At 41.8% G+C, this 23,881-nt stretch overlaps 1 protein-coding gene across 2 annotated transcripts in view; it reads left to right on the top strand.

The window, feature by feature from the left end:
• Positions 1–23,881, top strand: part of LOC123518877 — a 175,780-nt gene that overhangs the window by 30,849 nt on the left and 121,050 nt on the right. The window contains exon 3 of one of the 2 annotated variants that reach the window (XM_045279927.1): positions 15,879–15,958. The exons of the other annotated variant lie outside the window; for it this stretch is intronic. Within the exon in view, the coding sequence (XP_045135862.1) occupies positions 15,883–15,958 (76 nt within the window). The 5' untranslated portion in view covers positions 15,879–15,882. The remainder of the gene's footprint in view (positions 1–15,878; positions 15,959–23,881) is intronic. 2 annotated transcript variants of the gene reach the window in all.

Raw genomic sequence — 23,881 nt, 5'->3', positions numbered from 1 at the left:
TGAAGGTTTCTGGTTGAAGGAAAAGAGAAAAGAGGGAAAAAGAGTTCGTGAAGGTATCACTCCTGAAGAAGATAGTCTGAAAGTCTTTGTAGTGTGTTTTGAAGTGTTTAGGTGATAAACATGGTGGTGGTGGTGGTGATGGTTATAGCGATGGTGGTGATGATGGTGATGATGATGAATTACTATAGACGGATATAATGACACATTTGTAAGAGTTTACTTTTCATTACTGTAATAATGGCATTACTGATTATTATGAAAATAGTACTATAGATACTTGGAATTATTGTTATCGTTATTATCCTTGTTTTTTTATATTGTTATTGATATATCGTCATTGTTGCGTTTGCTTTGAGTGATAATGGTAATGATGGTGGTATTATTATTATGATTGCTATTATTATTATTATTATTATTATTATTATTATTATTATTATTATTATTAGTTTTGGTAGTAGTAGTAGTAGTAGTAGTAGTAGTAGTAGTAGCAGCAGCAGCAGGAATGGTAATCGGATGAATAGTAATAGCAGTAGTAGTAGTAGTAGCATTAGTAGTAGCAGCAGCAACAATGGTAATCGGATGAATAGTAATAGTATACAGCTTAGCAAAAATTCCTTGTATACATAGTTCGAAAAAAAAAAATGTCAAGACGCTCATTTCTTATCCAGAGTTACGGTGAAAGGGTCTGCAGGCTGTCAGGGGCAGGAAGGGCAGTCACAGTCAGGTGGAGAGGGGTTTTTGTACCTGTAATAAGCACAGTGTCATCAGAAAAGCTCGCCACGTGTCTGCTGAACGACGCGGCGATGCACTCCGAGTTTCTCTTTGCCGGGAGCCTCTTGATTAGAAGCGCTAGGCGATTTATAGAGAATAATTGGCGGGTCCAGTGTGGCTCTTTGGTTAAGTCGGAAGAGTTGCGTGACCGGTGGGAGAGTGGGAGGGTCAAGCGGGAGGTCAGGGGTGTCAGCTTGAGGCCAGGGGTACACACACACACACACACACACACACACACACACACACACACACACACCCAACCACAGAGTAGCGTTTAAAGCTCAAGCAGTCCCATGCACGCACAACACACACAAGCAACGCACACCCACACTCACATACTTGCAGACAGATGTACATGCTGCTCTTAAATTATTGGACTGTGAAGTTAGTGAAAGATTGCATGAAAGGGTTCTCTCTCTCTCTCTCTCTCTCTCTCTCTCTCTCTCTCTCTCTCTCTCTCTCTCTCTCTCTCTCTCTCTCTCTCTCTCTCTCTCTCTCAACATTTCACCTACGGGCATCATTCATATAACAATACCTGCGAACATTTTCATATCTTCATATCACAATTCTTTTTTTTTTTTTTATCAAACATTTTTACACCTACTTTCACTCCCACTTCTTCCTCTACCATACCCTTCGAGTCGTACACTGAAGAGGAGAACCTAAACCTCACACTCGAGCAGGGATAGGAAGCAGCGTACTATCCACTCACCTACACTAAAGCATCAAGCAAGCTAGCCACTTTGTCGACGGTGACTCAGCCCTGTGAAGTCCCTGGTCCAGTTGTTGCAACCTGGCGTGGCGCGTGGCCTGTTCCGAGAGGCAGGGCGGCACTGTTAACGAGCTGCACCGGAACACAGGAGGCAGACGTTGCGTTGCGTTGTTGTGTTGTGTTGTGTTGTGTTGTGTTGCTGGGCGTGGCGTGGCAGGATCAGGGAGGGTGGTTGTAGAGGGTGGTTGCCTGGGTGGTGTTGGGAGGAGCATGGAGAGAGGGAGACAAGAGAGAGTGGCAGGTGGGGGACAAATGGGAGGAAATGGGTAGTGTCCTTCCCGAATACTTGATTGTGCAGGAACTGGACAGTCGGACCAGCCAGCCATCCAGTTGGTTTTAAACATGGCGGCACATATATTTCATCTTCCACCTGTTTTCGACTGACGACTCATTCGTGTTCTTTCAGTAGTTTCCAGGGTGGTTTTATGCTTTTCTCTCTGCATTTAATCTTTTAGTGTTTCTTTGTCAAAAGATTAAAGAAAAAAAGAAAATGCTCGCATTTCCAAGGCAATTACAACTATTCTTTCAGCACGACTGTTGTCCATCGTAGTGCCATGACAGTGCAGCGCCCCTACCATCATCACCACCACACATGCACTCATTAAAGACACACACACACACACACACACACACACACACACACACACACACACACACACACACACACACACACACACACACACACACACACACACACACACACACCTCAACTCAGCACTCTTTCTTTCCGCATTATGCATGAGAACATAATTAGACAGTCCTGTATTTTTCTCGCTACGTTTTTTAAAATCTACGAGTCTTTTTAGGTGGTGCACATATTAGCCGTTGCTGGGCGAGGAAAGGTTTACCATTACGCTCATGGATCCCAGTGTGAGTAGAGGCTGTGCTGGAAGAGTTGATAGTTGTTACTTATACGTAGGTTGCTGTAAGGAATAAAGACATACTAAGGAACATTGTAGTAATGAATGAATACAGGAAGGTAAAAGAAAAGTTTTTTTTACTAAAGCTTCATAAGAGTTTTATTGTTACTATTATTACGTATCATTATTATTATTATAATTATTATTATTATTATTATTATTATTATTATTATTATTATTATTATTATTATTATTATTATTATTGCTGTTATTGTTATTATTTGTATGTATTATTTGTATGTTTATTCATTTGTCATTTTTTTATGTGGTTGCGTCTTGATATTAAGTAATCTTTTTCCATTTGACTTACTTATTACGGATCGTGGCCTCACGAGATTAATCAGTTGTGAATGAAAGGGGTTTGATTATTGTTTCCTATTTATTTCCCATGGGAAGTTATTCACGAAAGAACTTCATGATACCACAGATTCTCAAAAGTGACCTGAATGATCACATCTTGCTTCTTGCGATTGTGCATCTTTCAGCCTTAGCAGAAGAGTAATGTGGCCAGAAGATATCGTCTTTGTGAGGCTTTGTTGGACTGGTTCACCGCGCGGCAGGTGCATTCGCAGAGACTGTGTGGGGAGGAACAACCCAAGCAAGGTGGGCGAGAAACTTTTTCGTAATTACGTTACACGTCGATAATGGATTGCATATTTAGTTGATTCTTAACTAGAAATAAGACGGATGAAACGAAGCGAGAAATTTGTCTGGATAAAAACTGAATTCTCTTTAAAAAAATAAAGATGTCAGTATTGAAATTAATTTTTGAAAAGGTCGATCGCGTCAAGTCTTCAGACAGCGAGGAGGAGCAGTGACAACTGTGGCCGCGAAGCGCACGTCCTCTGCTGCTCCTTTTCTCCACTCGGTGAGGTAGAGCTCCGTTATGAGACTCAACTTAGCTCAACTTAATAGGGAACTATGACACCGATCTGTTGGCTCTAATGCATTACAAATATGTGGAGAAAAAAAAAAAAAAAAAAAGCCGCAGAACCCACCGACATTTCATTATTTATTGTTCCTCAGGTGACGTCAGTTATCACCTGCACTCCTCGGCGTCCACTAGCGCTGCAGCTCAGACTCTCATTTACTTATTCTTTTTATTTATTCATTTATTATTTTTTTCGTTTACTGAATGTGGCTCTGTGCAGTAGAGCGGTCTCGACGAAACACATTCTGGTGATCAGATAGAAAGTTGTAAATTGATAGATGCTTAAAGATCCTGTTGAGGATAGATAGTAATGATAATAGTAAAGAAAATTTGCAATTACATAGACAGGACCTTTTTTTTAGGAACAGGCTGGATGTATGCAACCTTCCAGCAAGAAGGAAAAGACAAAAATTGGAGAAAGGCTGTCTAAGATTGTTCTTCCTGTATGTAAAAGGAAGCAAATATAAAGGGAATAATTGCCATAAAAAAAAAGCCCGTTCTATTTTATACATGACGATATTCTTCTTGAAACGACTGAAGTCACGGTAGGTGGGGAAAACAGAATTGATGTGATATGCTTAGTGTGTGGAACATAACATCTTAGTCACCTGACCTTGTCTCATTAACACTGTTTTGCAGACTTTGGAGTTTGAGTTTAGAAATATATTTGAAGTTCATATCAGCAGCCTTGAGGCACTCAGCATGTGATGCGTCTGCGCAGAAACTTTGCTGCTTTCAATGTTAAGGAATGAAACGCACGTGCCAATATTGCATGGCTATTGATTGCACACACGTTATTGATTGGTGGACGCGCCTTGAAGCGTGTTTGAATTCGACGCGTGCCTCCTAGCATCTCTCCATCCGGTGGGTTTGATGAGGGGCGAGGATAGCTGATTCAAGGAGCTGCAGAAACGAAGGGGAGGAAATCAGCGCGCCAAACTGCCGACCTCACTGTGCATTCACGTGTAAGTCGATTTATTAATGCACGGTCGAGTGTGTCCATTGTCATCGTTTATCGAAAAGGGATAAATATGTTGACTCGGGTTATCGGGTCGCCGCCTTGCCAACAGACGTACGTTCCTTCTGACGGGGACCTGTGACTGCCTTCTCTATTACGTCCCAGGCGTGGATATTGAGTATCGACCGTTGAATCGCAGGCATTATTAAAATTTAAACCGAACTTGGAAATGCAGTGGACGTGTTGCGCTAACGATTGATTTAGAAGTGGTGGGCAATTTTAGTGTGAATAGTATTGAGCAATCATAACAATAAGCACTGAGGGACCAAGGTGCCTGAGTGTGTGGATTGCAGGTCCGAACTTACCTGACAAAGTGGTGGTGGTGGTGGTGGTGGTGGTGGTGCAGGTTGAGGGTCGCACGTGAAGGGAAAGAAACTGATGGGTAGACGGGACTCAGTGAGAATATGCAGAATCTTATGAGGAAAGAGAGGGAAATAGTTGGATGAGATAGAGAAAATGAGCAAAAAGGCTTGAAAGATTATAAGTAAAATAAGGAATATAATAGAAAAAAAGGCACCTGAACAATATAGGACTGAAAAATTTAGCTCCAATAAAGAGATAGGAAGGAAGTGGCTCTCAAATAGAGTGGTAGAAGAATGTAATGGACTCGATAGGTTGTTATTGCTAAGAATAGGTAGGCATGTTTCATACAGGGACTGCCACATGTAGGCCTGTTGGCTTCTTGTAGCTTCGCTTATATTCTATGTCCTTAACCCCTTCAGTACTGGGACTCATTTTTACCATAATTTTTGGGTATGTTTAGACGATTTCATTTATATAAGGAAGGGTCTCTAGAGGTCAGAAGATAAATGGCCACAATCTTCACTATTTTAATCCCACATAAGTTTCTGAAGCTGCATAAAATCACCAAATAGTAATCAGAAACACGTCATGGTACTGAAGGGTTAATGACAGGTAGACGGCTGTAGTAGGTTGTGAATGGAGAGAGAGAGAGAGAGAGAGAGAGAGAGAGAGAGAGAGAGAGAGAGAGAGAGAGAGAGAGAGAGAGAGAGAGAGAGAGATGGTGGGGGGGATGGAGGAAGGGGAGTGAACAAGAAGAGGTATAGACTCATGGAAGGAGAAAGGAGTAAAAATATATTTAGATAGGAACGGAGATATGAGGAAGAAGTGAAGAGTTACTGATAGAAGGAAGACAGGGAGGAGGAACTGAGGAAGAAAAGGAAAAAAAAAAATTACTATAGATAAAGAAGAAAGGAATTGAACAAGATGTGTTTGTTTAAGAGTAAAAAAAAATAATGAATAAATAAAAACAGATAATAAAAAGGTAATGAATTTGTAGAGATGAAGAATAAGAAAAAAATAACGTTTATATATGGTGAGAGAGAGAGAGAGAGAGAGAGAGAGAGAGAGAGAGAGAGAGAGAGAGAGAGAGAGAGAGAGAGAGAGAGAGTTACATTGGTGATGGGGGAGTAGAAGGAGAAAGCTGATGGAAGTGGCGCCTTTAGTCAATTAGGCGAGTGTCGGAGTGAAGGGCCTGGCCAGCGCCCGTCAACACCTGCACCAGTTACTCCGTCCTCACCTCCACGCGGCCACAATGGGCCCTTCTCCTCCTTGCTTATTGACTCCTCTTTGTTTGTTCTTCTTCGCTCACTATTGAATATATCAACTTTTAACACTTGGATACTCTTTCTTTCTCTGTTTGCCTCTCTGTAAATCGCTTTTTTTTCATCACATATACTCTTTTTTTCTCTATTTTCTATGTTCGCTGTGACTCTTTTCCCGCCTTCATCCTCCTTAACCCCAGTACTCAATAGAATAGTTTGTTTTGTCTCTCTTAGCACTTCATATCCTTTCCTCTCATCTCTAAGTGTCATGTCTTCCTTACCCTTTTCTTTATCATTCCTCTCATCTTGGTTCATTATGTCATGCGATTAGGGTCTAAGGGAACGAAGGTTGGGGGTGGGGAAGGCTTCAGAAGTGCGAAACATTTGGGGAGGAATGTAAAGGAGTGTTCACAAAGAGCAATGGTGTGTTGAGAAAGTGGCGAGGGTGTTACGAGCTGTGGGAGAACTAAGAGGAGTGTGTGTGTGTAGCGTGAGAGTGTGATGGGTAAATGTAATGAGGTTTGTCTCTGTGTTGAGCCCTTTAACGTACTGCTAAGGTTGAGTTGTCGTTGTCTTTTATATGTATTTCCTTTTCTGCTGCTGTTCTCATTTTCTTCTTGTTTTTGTTTTTCTTGTTCTTATTTGTGTTGGACTTGTTTCTATTTTATTTTATCTTCCTTTTCCTCCTTGTCTTTTCGTTGTCAGGGATAGGTGCAACGTACCTTACTCAATTCTTCTACAATTGCTCTTGTTCATTGCATCTTTTCCTTCACGCTTTCCTTGCAACTCAATCTCCACCAACTCGCTCTCCTTATCACTCATCAAAACTGCAGAACTGAGATAATCTTTTCATCAACGAGGATAGAGGAACAAACATTGAAATTCTATAGATATTAATTAAATCACATATATAACTAGGCAGCATACTTATTTATCAGGATCTCAAGTTCACAGCAGTAATGATATCCGCTGGCGAAAACAGGAGACACACACGATGTTGGTGGAAAAGAGTTCCTTTGAAATATGTTTGTCCCGTGATATATCAGGCACACACTTGTCAAACGGCGCGTCACCTGACCTGCTACATCAAAGCCCCGTCAATTAACACACATTGGCGACCCGTGCATCAGCTCAAATATTATTATCAGTGCGTGAATTTTAGGTCGGTGCTTTTCAGTATCCATTCGCTACTCCAGGAATTTTGTACCCGTTCTGTGAGGTTTGTCTGTAGAATGATGACTGTGTGTTTGTCTCGATCTTTCTTATGTATCCTTGTTTATTTATTCTTTAATCATTGTTTTTTTTTGTGTGTGTGAGGGGGGAGGGAGAACAGATAAGTCATTGTTTGTATGTTTGATATATATATATATATATATATATATATATATATATATATATATATATATATATATATATATATATATATATATATATATATATATATATATGATTAGTCTGTCTCTCTGCATGTCTGTCTGTTGTTGATCTGTCAGTGTATCTATGTATGTATACATATCTATCCAGCCACTTTGTGTGTGTGTGTGTGTGTGTGTGTGTGTGTGTGTGTGTGTGTGTGTGCGTGTTTGCGTGTGTTTGTGTGTAATCGCACCGTAATGTACACTTTGCAGGATTGGATTTAATGTAAGCCAGCCAGATTTCAGTTCTTTTCAGACCAGTCGCGGCAATATATACTGTGTCTGACAACTGAATTTGAGTTGGTGCTTGTAATGCTGTTTACACGCTTGCTCAACACATACACTGGTCTTGGCTATATGATATTTCGTCAATTTCCAAGCCTTGCGTTCAGTGGGTAGTAACACTTCCTTAAGTCGCCAAGTATATATTTAGCGAATGGCCTGAGAGTGCAGACCCTCACCCGCGCCGCTGCTCTTGACCCTTCGTGACACTTTTCAAAGGCCCCAGTGAGTCACGCCGTCCTCCTCAGCGCCCTGCAATCCTCCCTCTCCTCCCCCCAAGTCCATCTCCATCACCACCCAGCCACCCCTCACTGACTTCCGTAACCACTTCACTCGCCACGCTCTTGCCACTCAACCAGCATGACTTGGCCAGTGTTGGATAACAGAGTGAGAGGTTTTACTCACACACACACACACACACACACACACACACACACACACACACACACACACACACACACACACACACACACACACACACACACACACACACACACACACACACACACACACACACACACACACACACACACACACACACACACACACACACACACACACACACACAGAAAAATGTAGTAGTGGTATTAATAGTGCTGGTGGAGTTAATATTGCTGTTTGTTAGTGGTGGCAAAGGAAGTTCTTACAGATTCAAGTTTTGGGAGTAGTAGTAGTAGTAGTAGTAGTAGTAATAGTAGTAGTAGTAGTACCAGTACCGGTCTTGTGGGCAACTTTGGTGATGGGGTGAAGTGTTATGAACAGTAGTTAGTCTTGCTAGAGGGATGGTTGCTGTTGTATTAGTAATGACAATAATAGGAGTAGTAGTAAGATTGGCAGTACCAATAATAGTTAAAGATGGTAATGATAGAGAGATTACTGCCGTTGTAACTGTAATAGTAGTAGTAGTAGTAGTTGTAATACTAGTAGAAGTAGTAGTAGTAGTAGTAGTACTAGTAGTAGCAACAGCAGCATGAGGTAGTGTTGGAGAATGTTGTGGTCGTCCTGATGGCAAGGGGGTGATGCTAATAGTAGTAGTGATGGTGGCGGCTGTGGTGACAGTGGCGATGGCGGTGGTTACATTGTGATGGCGAAGGTCACGAGTTTAACTGGGATTAGGGACCAAGCCAGCTCCGTGGGGACGAGGCGGCTTGTTGGGTCTGTATTTCCATGAATACTGTAGCACATTATGGGTTGCTCTCTCTCTCTTTCTCTCTCTCTCTCTCTCTCTCTCTCTCTCTCTCTCTCTCTCTCTCTCTCTCTCTCTGTAATTAATGCTCATGTCACTTTCTTCCCTCTTTTTCTCTTCTCGCACTAATCTCTTTCCTTCTCTCGCTTATCCTCTGCGTCCCTCTTGATTGACAGAAAGAAGTAAATGAAGTTCTTGTTGATCGTCGTTTCCTCCTTTCCTCTTTCCGTTCCTCCTTATTTACTTCATTACCTTTCAAAACCTTTCCAACCGCCTTTGTGTTTTGTTTTTATTTTCGTCGTTGTTTGGGTTCTCATTTCAGATGGCTTGTTATTTTATCGGTGATGCTTATTTATTTATTCGTCTCTTTAATTGTCCAGCAATAAAGTTTTGGGATCCACTCGTCTCCTTCACACCTCACCCACCGCTCCTCTCTTATCATCTCCTATTGATTTCTCTCTCGACACCCTCTTCCTCGCACAGCAGCACCGTTCAGGCCCCGTCACTCCAACCCTCTTCAATCCCCTGTCAGGACTGTCATCTTCATTGCTTCCACTCACTTGACGCCTCACTGAGCTGGTCCCCTCCTCTTCCACCACCACCACCACCACCACCACCAGCACTGCCATCATCACCACCATCATTGCCACCTCCATCCCTACCACCACCAGCACTATCATCGTCACCATAACTACTATTCTTTCGTCGTAGTTGTATTCTGACACACACACACACACACACACACACACACACACACACACACACACACACACACACACACACACACACACACACACACACACACACCACACACACACACACACACACACACACACACACACACACACACACACACACACACACACACACACTCTCTCTCTCTCTCTCTCTCTCTCTCTCTCTCTCTCTCTCTCTCTCTCTCTCTCTCTCTCTCTCTCTCTCTCTCTCTCTCTCTCTCTCTCTCTCTCTCTCTCTCTCTCACACACACACACACACACACACACACACACACACACACACACACACACACACACACACACACACACACACACACACACACTCTCTCTCTCTCTCTCTCTCTCTCTCTCTCTCTCTCTCTCTCTCTCTCTCTCTCTCTCTCTCTCTCTCTCTCTCTCTCTCTCTCTCTCTCTCTCTCTCTCTCTCTCTCTCTCTTCACTTTCATTTTTTCTCTTAACGTTTTAGCCAGTCCTTTCTATTCCCTTTCCTTTCCTTTTGTTATCTTTCCTTTCCTTTGCATTCCTTTTTACCTTTCCTCCTCTCCCTTTCCCTTCCTTTTCCTTAACATTCTCTTCCCTTTTCTTTCCTTCACATCCGTACCATCCCATTGCTTTCCCATTTGATCCTCTATTTTCACGTAATTAGTTTTAATAGCTTCTACAAAATTAATCTTAAACTTAAATGGGAAGTGATAATGCATTTGGCTCACAGCAATAATGCAAGAAAAGAACTGTGGGCGTACACAGAGCTTAGGGTGAGCTGGTACAGCAGCAAACATTTAATCGCTCTCTGCAGAATAGAAAGGTAAATGCAGACACGCACATGGGCAGGCAGTATGTTGGCACACTCTGTACAGGAAGGCGGGTGACATGACGTGGCTGTTGGCTGATTGATTGACTGAATGATTTTTTTTTTGTGTATAATTGAGAGAGAGAGAGAGAGAGAGAGAGAGAGAGAGAGAGAGAGAGAGAGAGAGAGAGTTCGCTCAAATTCCACTTCCAAAAAAAAAAAATATTTAAAACACCATACAGTCAATATGTAAGGACACTGTATGGTTAAAGTTTTGTACATTATATATTAGATTTTTGTGTGTGGATGTGTTGAGCTGTATTAGAATAGCAAATTTGTATGTAATGCCTGAGCTCAGATTTGGTCTATTTGGTCTAAGTCAGAAATATATGAATTTAAAATTATTACCCATATTAATTGTGTTGTAACGGGATCATAATTAGTTAGTCCTGACCATTTTTCTATTGTCTGTCTCTGACGATGATAGGAACTTGCTGGGCTGATCTGACCAGGTGAAAACACACACACACACACACACACACACACACACACACACACACACACACACACACACACACACACACACACACACACACACACACACACACACACACACACACACACACACACACACACACACGAGGACTAGGGTTCCATTCCCTGGCCGGGTGGAGATATTTGGGTGTGTCTCCTTTCACGTGTAGCCCCTGTTCACCTAGCAGTGAGTAGGTACGGGATGTAAATCGAGTTGTGACCTTGTTGTCCCGGTGTGTGATGTGTGCCTGGTCTCAGGCCTATCCGAAGATCGGAAATAATGAGCTCTGAGCTCGTTCCGTAGGGTAACGTCTGGCTGTCTCGTCAGAGACTGCAGCAGATCAAACAGTGAAAAACACACACACACACACACACACACACACACACACACACACACACACACACACACACACACACACACACACACACACACACACACACACACACTGTTGGCTAGCAGGCGAGGCAAGTTCATCGCAGGTGGCATAATTAGCTCATTAATCAAGATCTCGGTGTGCCGCAGCTTGTAGACGCGCAGAGGGTTCAGGCAGAGGTGGTGCTGAGGGCTGGTGTATTAATGCATTTGAAGATGCGGAGATTTAGCCTACCTTTCGTCATTACGATTTCACGCGAGTGGAGAACATGATAAATGATAAAAAACAAAAAAAAAAAAACAAATGGCAGAACAAGGGGAAAATTTGTGGCTGTAGGCCTGTAGTCTTTGTAGGCAAGCTGCAGCCGTTGTCCTCCTCATGGTATCATTAAGTGTTTATTTCGTTGCGAGTGTATGAGCTTGTGTTTGTTGGTCACCCGGCTGGTGGCACCACGCCCAGGTGCCTTGGGCTGCAATATTAATGTGTATTGATGTGACCAGTGCACTGCGAGTGGCTCCTAGCACTGTATTTCTCATGTACGACGAATGACCTTTATGTGTGAAAAGTTAGCCTGATTAAATGAAGAAAGAGTTGCATGTCGAATAGAGTATATGAATATTTTCTTACGATATGTGTTCTCTAATGGAAGAAAGAATTTGCGTTGTTTGAGAGTCCTTCATGTCTGTCCAGTTGCTTCTGACAGCAATGCTATGTGAAAGGAACCATTGGGTTAGCGAATGGAAGGATTTGTGGTATATAAGAACGGGGAAGTGAAGTGATACAAAGGTGATCCAGGCAATGAAGGTCAAGATAATGAGAGAGTGTGAGGGGATTAGATCACCTCACTTGCCAATCGTAAAGTAACATTTACGTGAGTGGGGCATTAATTTTCACTCCTTTGATATACAAGATTAATGAAGAGTCAGATTGGATGAAAATGAAGCATCTTAAAGATAATCACATCTCAGTATTGTTCTTTATCATCAAACAATATTTGCTGACCATTCAAATATGGACATTAATTAATTAGATAATTTACCAGAAGTACGAGTGAGTACAAATGACTCGTTCATTACTTGGGAACACTTGGTTAATATTTAATCCTACATAGCATATCGCAACGTTCTTAAATCTTCATATACCACTCCAAATTTAATCGACTAACAAACACAAATAGCAATTAAAACAGGTGAGTAGTAGGGGAGAAACTGAATCAAGGAAACTGGAACAAGTACGTACATACGCAGGACAGTTATCGTCTTAATAGAACACTGGACGGCTGTCATTGTTGTACGTCTCTCACTGTACTGGTAACGTACCTCTAGAAGTGAATAAGAGTGTTTGCGTTTTTTCTATATTGGATTCATATGTTCGTTGGTAATGAAACTTTTGGAGAGCGAGTACTGTAGAGCAGTGTGCATGCCTTCCCCCCTCCTGCGGCCTCGCTGCACAAGACTCTCTACTTCTTCTCATCCCTATTCTGTCCATCTTCCTAATGCAAGAGTTAACCAGTATCTTCACTCCTTCATTCCCTACACTGGTAAACTCTGGAACTCTCTACCTGCGTCTGTATTTCCACCTGCCTATGACTTAAACTCTTTCAAAAGAGGAGTGTCAAGACACCTCTTACGTTAACTGGACCCTCCTTTTAGATTTTTGTTTTCTCTTTCTACTTTCCTCTTAACAGGGCCTGGCAACCAGCGGGATTTTTTTTTTCCAACACTTTGTTTGCCCTTGGCCAGTGCCCTTGTAATGTAAAAAAAAAAAAAAAAAAAAAAGTAGAGTATTATTGAGCTACCAGTAGTAGTAGTATTGTGGAGCATAGAACATTGATTGGACCATGTGAAAGCATAGAAAAACGGCATAGATTCGAACGTATAAAAACATGGAACAACAACAACATGAATTTGGAGCATAGAAGAACATGAAATTGTACCATGGGAAAGCACTGAACAGCGATATCGATTAGGAGCATAAAGGAACATAGGGCACAGACAGGAGTCGCAATGCTGTCCCACCAACGAGGACAGATATAGATTCAGGTTAAGGAAAGAAGGAAGGAAGGAAGGAAGGAAGAAAAGAAGGAAAGACGACCTCGTACCTTTATTCGTAAAACATCTTTGGCATAAGAAAAGAACTTGACAGTTTCGTTTTCTTTATTTTATTATGATCCTGGAATCGGTGAAATAAAATGTACATAAACACGCATTTGAGCCAGGACTTAATTTTTTTTTAAGGCGAGAAAACGTTCCTTGTAATTGAGTTTGTTCTGTGGAAGTGACTGTTGCGCTAAGTGATGACTGTGTGAGGGTAGATGACTAAGTGTGAGGAAGCAGGAGGGAGAGGAAGAGGAAGAGGGAGAGGGAGAGGGAGAGCCAGGTGCTGTGGGTGATGGAAGTGGCCACAGCGCACAGGGAGAGCTAGAGGACGGCACTCTGAGTTCTTGTGCATGCATTTTGGTCGATTGCAAGCATTTATACTTTTTGCGGTGGTACGTTTAGTGGTAACGCTTTTGTTGAAATTTATTAAAGCGGGAGGGAGTTTTTTTTTTTTAAGTGAGTAAGAAGGAAGCCTTATAAAAAGGTGTCATTGTTATCATTGTTCTCAAATTTTAAATGTTTTTTTTAGAAATTTACAGTGGGATAATTTGAAGAAGTAATCATTGTAGGTGCTGAAGAGGTCAATGGTTCCAGGCATGTTTAGATCTGGGACGTGATGAAAACTGTACACATATAATATAATGTTTTTTTTATATATTTTTTATCTATACCATGTGGGGTTTACACGGGAATTTATAGGCTAAAGGGAATACTTTTTGGGGTACCTCCTATCTCAGCCCATCCGCTAGGAAACTGTTGCCCCGAGTGAGGAAGCCCAACCTACACTCGGACCGTGGACAGGATGGTTCCACTGCACCACGTGATATAGTACTCTTACAACAGCCAAACGGCAGCATAAGCGGCGTTAGCAGGAGTAGCATCAGAAATAGCAACAATAAAAGTCGCAGAAGGAGCAACAATAGTTGCAGGAACAGTAGTGTCAAGAGCAGCAGTAGCAGTAGTAGCAAGGTGCTGAGCGCGTTCCCCCGTCTTGGGCCTGGAGGCGTGTTATAAGAGGTATATATATATATATATATATATATATATATATATATATATATATATATATATATATATATATATATATATATATATATATATATATCGGATTCCATATATATATATATATATATATATATATATATATATATATATATATATATATATATATATATATATATATATATATATATATATATATATATATATATATCGGGAAATTCCATGTGAAATAGGTAGATAACAAAGGCTCACAATTACCTATTTAGTTGTGCTTTCTGTCATAGATTGAATGTTACACAAGATGAGAGTTTCATTGGTTCAGTGTAATTACCAAACCTCGTGTAAGTTTCCATCGGTGTTTTTATGTGATGCGTGTTGGTCATCTGTATGAATAACTGTCATCTTTGTCATCTGAATGAATGGCTTGTATCTGAATGCCATGTCTTATATAATGTGATTCGCTATCATGAACGTCCTCGGGTTTTTTTTTTTTTTTTTTTTCATTGAAACAGCACGGACTCTTCTGGTGATAATCTGCTACGTATTCCTTTCTTTACTTTCGCTATGACCTTTGTTGTTTTATTGTACATATATTTTGGCAGATAGTTGTGTTGCAAGCATTAGTATCTAAAATTCTGCATCCCTTGGAAACAGAACTACCAAGTATCGCGACTACTTGTAAAAATTAGAGGCAGTCCTACAATGTGAGGCTCGTTTCGTTTTTTGTTCCTTTCCAAAAGTGAATTATTTGGTCGTTGACCGCCAAATGTTGGACAATTGATATTGGTGGTAGTGCCGAGGCCACACACCACACCACACACACACACACACACACACACACACACACACACACACACACACACACACACACGGTAGCTCAGTGGTTAGAGCGCTGGCTTCACAAGCCAGATGACCGGGGTTCGATTCCCCGGCTGGGTGGAGATATTTGGGTGTGTCTCCTTTCACGTGTAGCCCCTGTTCACCTAGCAGTGAGTAGGTACGGGATGTAAATCGAGGAGTTGTGACTTTGTTGTCCCGGTATGTGGTGTGTGCCTGGTCTCAGGCCTATCCGAAGATCGGAAACAATGAGCTCTGAGCTCGTTCCGTAGGGTAACGTCTGGCTGTCTCGTCAGAGACTGCAGCAGATCAAACAAACAGTGAATTACACACACACACACACACACACACACACACACACACACACACACACACACACACACGAGTCATGGCTCGTTGGGTAACATAACACTTTCATGCACGATTGAAAAAATAAATGGAAAAAAATAAAAGTTCGTCTTAACTGAGAGGCTGTGCTGCTTTGATGTGAGAGATTCCCTTTCAAGTTGGAGGTACGTCACTTTTCAGGTAACTGAATGATTAAGCTTGTTTTCGCTCGTTTTCGCTTTAGTAATTAACTGTTATTGTACGCCAGTTTTGTTACCAGTTATTCTTTCTCTAATATGTCTTGCATTTTCCTTACAGGTAAATGAATCTCATGACCTGCGTTCTCCTTCCCGCTGGAACCGCCCCAGCTGGACGGGATGGGCGTGGCGGCAAGGGAGGTAAGGATTCATCACACGTGCCCTTCGATTTTCACTCTTGAACGTAAAATGTCCCGTAAAATTAAGTTTGAGGGCAGCAACAAATTCTTTATTGTAGCTGACGTGCCTCATTCCTCATCCTCCCCTCACAACACTTAGTGTATTTCATTTATTTACGTGTATATATTCTGCACGCTCGAGGCTCCAAGCGTATGATATTGTTACTTACTTGTTACTTGGGGTGTTTGTTCAAGTCTCCGCTCCCCATTGTGCCTTACAATGTACTAACTCGTAAGCTTAAACACCAGGTATTGGGAGGGCATGCGAGGAGAAGTATCATGCGGTGTGAAATACTAACATTTAACTGTACAAATATGTATAAAGATGTATTTATGTACGGCCTTAATACCCATGGGTCACGAGAACAGAGAAATAACACACTCCAACCTTCAAGTTCTAAGTGGCAAAAAGTGTTTAATAACTGCAGCACGAAAACAGCTACAACTATGCGAATTGAGAGTGTTGTGCTTGATTTGTCTTTCCGCATGGACAGCCAAACACGGAATGGGAAAGGAACAAATGACATGCGTGAAGTAATAAAGTAACAGAGGAGACCACGGGTTTTCTAGAAAGGGGTGACATTTTTTATCGTATAGTAGCATGGAAACAGTTTTTACGTTTATAAGTAATGGACACCTGCGATGAATCACGATGAACTGGGCGGTAAACTCTGTCACGGCATGCTCATATAGGTATTTTAAGGAGGGAAACTATGGCTCTTTGTGACGGTACGCTGGCTGACGCACAGGGTAGATCGAATGACATGGATTAACCGAAGAAAGGAAGTGTGGTGAAGGGGAGAGTGGTGAGAAGGTAGAGTACGTTTCAGGAAATAAGGGGATCAACAAGGTTAAATTTTTGAAGAGTCCCAATGAATATCGTATGAAATATGAAACACATCCATAATGCACGTGCCGTGTTCCTACCAGTGTTGCATGTATTGTGCTTCAGCCTGGATCAATGATCGAATAGAGTGGTCTTTTCATAGTGGGAATTCATGTCTTATCAATTTCATGACTGTTTTCAAACCGTTGACTTGGAACTCATTACATTATTCTTTGCTTTTTTGGTGTGGATTTGTTGACCCAAAGGTAAGTTATTTATGGGAAGCAGGACGGTAGAGAGAGAGAGAGAGAGAGAGAGAGAGTGTGTGTGTGTGTGTGTGTGTGGTAGTAAATAAAAAAAAAAAAAAATTCCCTATAAATGTTAATGATGAAGATCGTGGACCGTTTCTGGTGGATGGACTAAGCGTAGAGTGGTGTGATACTTGGGCAGTCTTTTTACGAGTGATGGGTCGATCTCTTCATCTGTTGCTGCACACGCTCAATCTAAAATGTGCCATTTGCTTAAATTCGTATCATTTGCGAAAAAGAATGTAGACACCCCATTTTATGTTAAAAAGAGATTATTCGAAGCAGCCTTGATGTTCACAATATTATACGGATGCGAATCGTGGATGAACGCAAATTTGAAACCGATTGTGAGGCTATACAACTGGGGTATAAAACAGCTTTTAGGTGTGCGCATGTCTACATGCAACGAGGTATGTTATGTGGAACTGGGTATGCCCCACTTGAGAGCACTCGTGACCCACAGGCAACGTAACTATTTTAGAAAGCCTGAATGGAAAGAAGGGATATGGTAGACGACCCTTGGCTATACACGGTGAAGCTTGTTTTGGCAACAAATACACCCACTAGTCGGTTTGTAAACGATCTCATTTTTAATGTTAAAAATGATCTCAGTGCGGGAATGGAAGAAGTGAAGCAATCTATATTAGAATCCACCACCTCACGTAGGATAATATATGTCTCTGAACCCAAGCCTAGAGATCCATGATGTATACCGTGTTAGATGTGTCAATGTAATACATAGAGTCTTATTCACCAAACTTCGTGTATGTGGGCACAGTCTGGCAACAGAGACGGGAAGGTGGAACAGGAGAGGTAGAGGTCGCATCCCTGTAGAAGAGAGAGTATGCACGTGCGGTGCTGTACAAACGGAGCTGCACGTGGTAGAATCATGTCCTCATACCCAACCAATACGTGACTTGTATCGCTTTGACTCGTGGCAACAACTGATGCTAATGAATGTTAACGAAGTGCCAAAGATTTCTTATGAAATCCTGTTAACATATTCTTAGTCAATTAACAGTATACCAAATAATTGGGTATATAATCATAAAGTTTTATAGATTAATAAGAACGGTGCTACCTTTTATACAATTACAATAGTTGATTTTATGTGCCTACTTGGGAGTAACAGACTTTGTATTACTTCTAAGGAGTGACGGAAGAGGTAAATATATATGTTATTTGTAAATAAATAAATCCAATGGTAAAGGTTTAACTACACACCATAAGGTTTTAAACTGCTTTTAAGTGTTATGGACTGCAAATTATATTTATGTTTCAAGGTATATTGTTTGTTATATGTGCATTTGTGGTCAATAAATATCTATCTGTATCTATCTATCTGTGTGTATGTGTGTGTGTGTGTGTGCGTGCGTGCGTGCGTGCTTGTTTGTTTGTTTGTTTGTTTGTCGCCGGTTTTGTTAGAGCGTGTCAATGAAATGTGGGTAATTGTCTCCGTCCTGACGTGTATGTCAGGCTGTCGCACTCTAGTCTACCTTTACCTGTTTATCTACACTTTGGCCTTGACACCTGCGCGCCGGACTACGAGTGAGGGTACGGACCGGGAATGACTGTGTGTATGTCTGTGTGTTTGTATGCCTGTGTATCTGTCTGTCTGGCCAAACAAATTAACCCTGTGCCAAAACTTGTTCTTTATGTGCTTACTTTTTTTTACGCGATGATGAGAGGGATTAGATTTCAATGCAAGCTGATGACGCGGGAGTGCAGGCTTTCTTAATGATTTGCGTGACATATATTATGAAGACGACCTTGGTGCAGATCTTAATCAGCCCAAGACGGTGTTGATTTTGTGGTGTTTTTTTTTCTTTTATCTCATTTTTCTTAAGTATGCTGTACTATCATCTGAACCACTGTTTTAGTTTTTATTTTTCTATACTGCTGTTTTTGCTGCTGCTGCTGCTGCCTTTGTTATTTCAGCTATTATTACTTGATTATTTAGACTTTGCCGTGCGAGTATTAATATTATGCATTAGAGCGAAATAAGTCCTTGTTTCGCATCTGTCGCATCAGATAATTAGAAACAATATTAAATTTGTAATGTATCCTGGAATTCTCTCTCTCTCTCTCTCTCTCTCTCTCTCTCTCTCTGTGTGTGTGTGGGGGCGTGTGCTTGTGTACATATGTGCCTGCATGTGCGTGCTTTCCCGCTTTTTTGTTATTGCATTAGTTTTAACGTTTACTGCAGATCATGAATGTGTCGATATATGTCATTTTGGTGATTTTCTTTGCAACTTTTTATAATTTTGTGCTTGTTTTGTACGCTATGTAATTTAGGGTCAATAAACTATCTATCGTTGCGTGTGTGTGTGTGTGTGTGTGTGTGTGTGTGTGTGTGTGTGTGTGTGTGTGTGTGTGTGTGTATTCGTATGTGCTTGCTCTACATTGTTCTTTTTGTGTTCATATGCTCGTAAATAAGTATGCCTGCGTGTCTTTATTCCTGTGAGCAGCTCGGCAAGTGAAAATTGACCTGAAAGCATTTGGTGCGTGCGAGTATAGGACCATTAAGGCAAACTGTCCAGTCCTGCAAGGGTGATGGAGGGGAGGAAGGGGGGCGGCTGTGCACCTCATGCGGGGGTCAGGCCATTAATCGCACGTGAGTCTGTTATTATCAACGTTATCCTCATCCAGAAAGAAAAGAGAGAGAGAGAGAGAGAGAGAGAGAGAGAGAGAGAGAGAGAGAGAGAGAGAGAGAGAGATTGTTTAGTTAAATAAATAGAGAAGGAAAGTGAATATGTGGGTTGGCGGACGTTCAGTTCATCATTACTTTTATGTTTCTTTTTCAAGTCATCCTTTCCCTCGCTCCCTTTCCTTCCCTCTCCTTCCCTCCCCTCCCTCTCTTTTTGCTTTCTTTTTCCTTCTCTCATCTTCGGTTCCCTGTCCTTGCTTCTTTTTCTTAATTTTTACTTTACTCTTACTTTTTCCTTTTCGCTGCTGCTCCACCCTCTTCGTTTTCTTTCTCTTCCCGCACTGGAACATTTTCCCTTCCACACACCAGCAGTTTCATTTACATATCACCATTCACTCCCTTTCTGACCGTGGCGGCACAATTCACTTCCTCTTCCCCTTCGTACATCACCATCCTTAACCTGAGATCTGATGCCTCGCCTGCCGTCACTACGTAGTCCATCTTGACGTGTCTCGATAAAGGTACAAGTCCTACTGTGTGTTTTTTATTTGCTTTCTTTTTAACTAGTCAGCTTTTTCTATCCACCAACATATTTTTTTTTTCTTTTCTCTGACATGATGTATGTTTAGTTTGTGTGTGTGTGTGTTTTTTTTTATATGTCTTGACCTTTTTATTTCGTTTTTTTTTTTTTCATGTTTTGGTAATTTTGAGAAATTTATTCCTTGCACAAAAGCAATGAATGATAATTATTGTTTGCACTTCTCATTATTAGGAAAGCATGTATATACTAACTCTAGGTGATAATGTACATAACTGCAATTAACTAAAACGTAACATCGGAGTAGGTTAGTTTTTCTTCAGATTTAGATATTAGTAGCGAGTGCATTTTGTTATTTTCTTGGAAGTGTAGTGCTTGTAACCAACATGAAATACGGCAGTGAGGCTGAGGTACTGAAGCGGTCATAACAGCAGACGGTGGGACCAGGTGTTGCGAGGGTCATAAACATGAGGCACCGAGCCATCCGCGTCACAGACACGACCACGTTCATCCCACGAGCACCCGTGGGAGGCGCTCACTCTACCTGCCGTATCCCCAGAGAGCACTCTCGCCCAGCCGGGAGGAGGGACACTGGCCCTCGTGCAGGATTACCTGAACACACCAGCCACACCCACACCAGGGACGTGCTCTGAACACTCCATACCCACAACCAGATCGACATGCAGCCGAGCACTGTCCACCTTTCTGGCATGGACTGAACTCGTCTCGTATGTAACCCGGAAATATGAAAGTGCAATTCCACCTGCCAACCGGAACCACACTTGCATATGGAATTCTGTAAGTCTGTTATTCATGACGGCGACAGATTATTTCCCTTCCAGTGTTTGTTGGTGTTGGGGTGAAGGCTGGGGGCAAGTCTCTGTTATTGGGTATCATTGCGAGGTGAGGGGAAGTGCAGTGTGGCCTTGTTTGAACCTTGACATTAGGATGGAAAAATAAGGAATATGCAACCCTGTAATTTAAAAGGATTTTCATAGAAGAGACGTTTGAAGTGAAGAGGATTGGCGCGTCTGATGGCAAGAGGATTGGTGAAGTAAGGCGAGAGGACAGCAAGCGTTCTGATGTTCGTCTTGCACATTATTCGTCCCTGTCATGGCATTAGTGGAAAGAATGGCATTTATTCATCTCCTTTATACCACATTGTCATTGTCTATCTGGCTTGTCATTGCTGAACGCTGCTCAAAATTCATACCAAAGATTATCTATATCTCAACTTGACAATTTGAAACTATTGCTGAAAACTTTTTGCCTTTCTTACTTTTAATGCAGTGTCGTAATGGACAAATACTTCCTATATGAACACACTTCGCATGCAAAGCGTTTTATAATGAGCACCGCTCTGGTTGATACTTGGGTGCTAAATATAAGCTTTTGCAAACTACTTTGTGTGTAAAGAAGCAGCTCGATTAAGAATTGTCACTTAAAAGTCGAAAATTTGAAACAGGATATTGAAGTTTGAAGAAAAAGGATATGAATGATTAAGTAATAATAGTACATAATGCCACCACCACCACCACCACCACCACCACCACCACCACCACCACCGCCACCAACAACAACAACAACAACAACAGTATTAACGCCAGGAGCAGCAACAAAAGCTTGACGGTGCAATGTCGAGAAATGCCATTACTACATGTGTGAGTGAACAGGACATCGGCAGGACTGATGGCTATAGGCTGACAGGTTAGTGAAGCCTGTCAATAAATACACAGCGGGGCAGTTGAGTTGCAGGGTTAGGCTGCGCAAGCAGGAAGACTGAGGGCAGTGCGTTGGCGTGATACGGTATGGGGGGCAGACAGATAGTTTAGTGGGGTTTTGTGGGGTGTGGAGGATGAAAGATAAGCTGAGGGTGTGTTATTGTTCTGAGGATGTGATGTTTAGGCTAGTGGCTCTCTCTCTCTCTCTCTCTCTCTCTCTCTCTCTCTCTCTCTCTCTCTCTCTCTCTCTCTCTCTCTCTCTCTCTCTCTCTCTCTCTCTCTCTCTCTCTCTCTCTCTCTCTCTCTCTCTCTCTCTCTCTCTCTCTCTCTCTCTCTCTCTCTCTCTCTCTCTCTCTCTCTCTCACACACACACACACACACACACACACACACACACACACACACACACACACACACACACACACACACACACACACACACACACACAAACACCAAACTGGAACTGCACGAGAGGAAAGTTTAAGTGCTGTCTGAATTGTCTTAACTTTTTAGAATTCCATCATTGCTCATAATAATGTGTGTGTGTGTGTGTGTGTGTGTGTGTGTGTGTGTGTGTGTGTGTGTGTGTGTGTGTGCGTGCGTGCGTGCGTGTGTGTGTGTGTGTGTGTGTGTGTGTGTGTGTGTGTGTGTGTGTGTGAGAGAGAGAGAGAGAGAGAGAGAGAGAGAGAGAGAGAGAGAGAGAGAGAGAGAGAGAGAGAGAGAGAGAGAGAGAGAGAGAGAGAGAGAGAGAGACAGACAGAGAGAGAGTGTGTGTGTGTGTGTGTTCTTGTTTGTCTGATTTCTTCTCCGTGCCTGTTCGTTCATTTTCGTATGAGTGTCTTTCGTATTTTTTTAAGATGCATTTTTCTTTTGTTGTGGTCTTACTGATTTCTAAATATAGTTTATTCACCGATCTTTATGTGTTCACTCTTCACTCAGCGGCCTAAATGTTTCGGGAAGGAGGAAAAAAGTGTCCCTGTTTCCATTCAAGCTGCGTTAATCGGATGGAAGACTGTGGCCTCACGTTCCGCCGCAAGTTGACTCAAGGCTGAGTGTTTGAGTTTTGCCGCGGCCACTTGTCATGCTTCGGTAGAAAACATTGATCTTATATCAAAAAGTCTCAACTTTATTTTTGTTTATTTATTTATTTATTTAAGACTGGTAATGAGTGTGACTAACTCCCGATAGTCACTAATTTCTTAGGACGCACGTGCTTTGACGTCCAGTTCGTAGACATGTTCTCCTGCGCAGAGCTTTCGCATGCGAGTGGAAAGGAGGTTCAAGGAAAGACTCACTAAGACTAAAGGATATTCATTCCTTCACTCGAAAGTCTATGGTGGGCTTGAACAGTCTTACATATCCTGTTTGTTTCGCACAACCCTTGCCACTCAAATATTTTAGAGGTTAATGAATGCAGTTCTTTGGTAGAGTTGATAAGCTGTTGGTATCTGGTGTATATAGTGCTTATTTGTGAGGATAGTAATGTCATCATACGGGGATCGTGGGGCTTATGGACTGGGTGTTTGATATCTTTTGTAATCCGTGTGTACTGATCAAGATGCTCACCGTTTGGAGGTTAAGCGAATGAATATTTGCTGGTGTAATTGTTATAAAGTGCCATAAACCTTATATATCTTCGGTGATGCGAGTAAAAGTATCAGTGATAGGGCTGACAGACTCCTGTGTCGTGGTGGAAAAGGAAGACACGACTGGCGATAGGAAGAGGAAGGTTTTTAGGTACGAGTATGTCATTAAGGCTTTGTAGATCTGAAACTTCGAAACAGAGTGGATCTATAGAGAAGATGGAACATTGATCAGTGGCGGGAATAAATTATGAAAGTTTGA

Source organism: Portunus trituberculatus, chromosome 44 (assembly GCF_017591435.1).
Source record: "Portunus trituberculatus isolate SZX2019 chromosome 44, ASM1759143v1, whole genome shotgun sequence".
NCBI classification, from domain to species: Eukaryota; Metazoa; Arthropoda; class Malacostraca; order Decapoda; family Portunidae; genus Portunus; species Portunus trituberculatus.
Note: the sequence above shows the minus strand (reverse complement) of the source record. Positions and strands in the feature narration are given on the sequence as shown.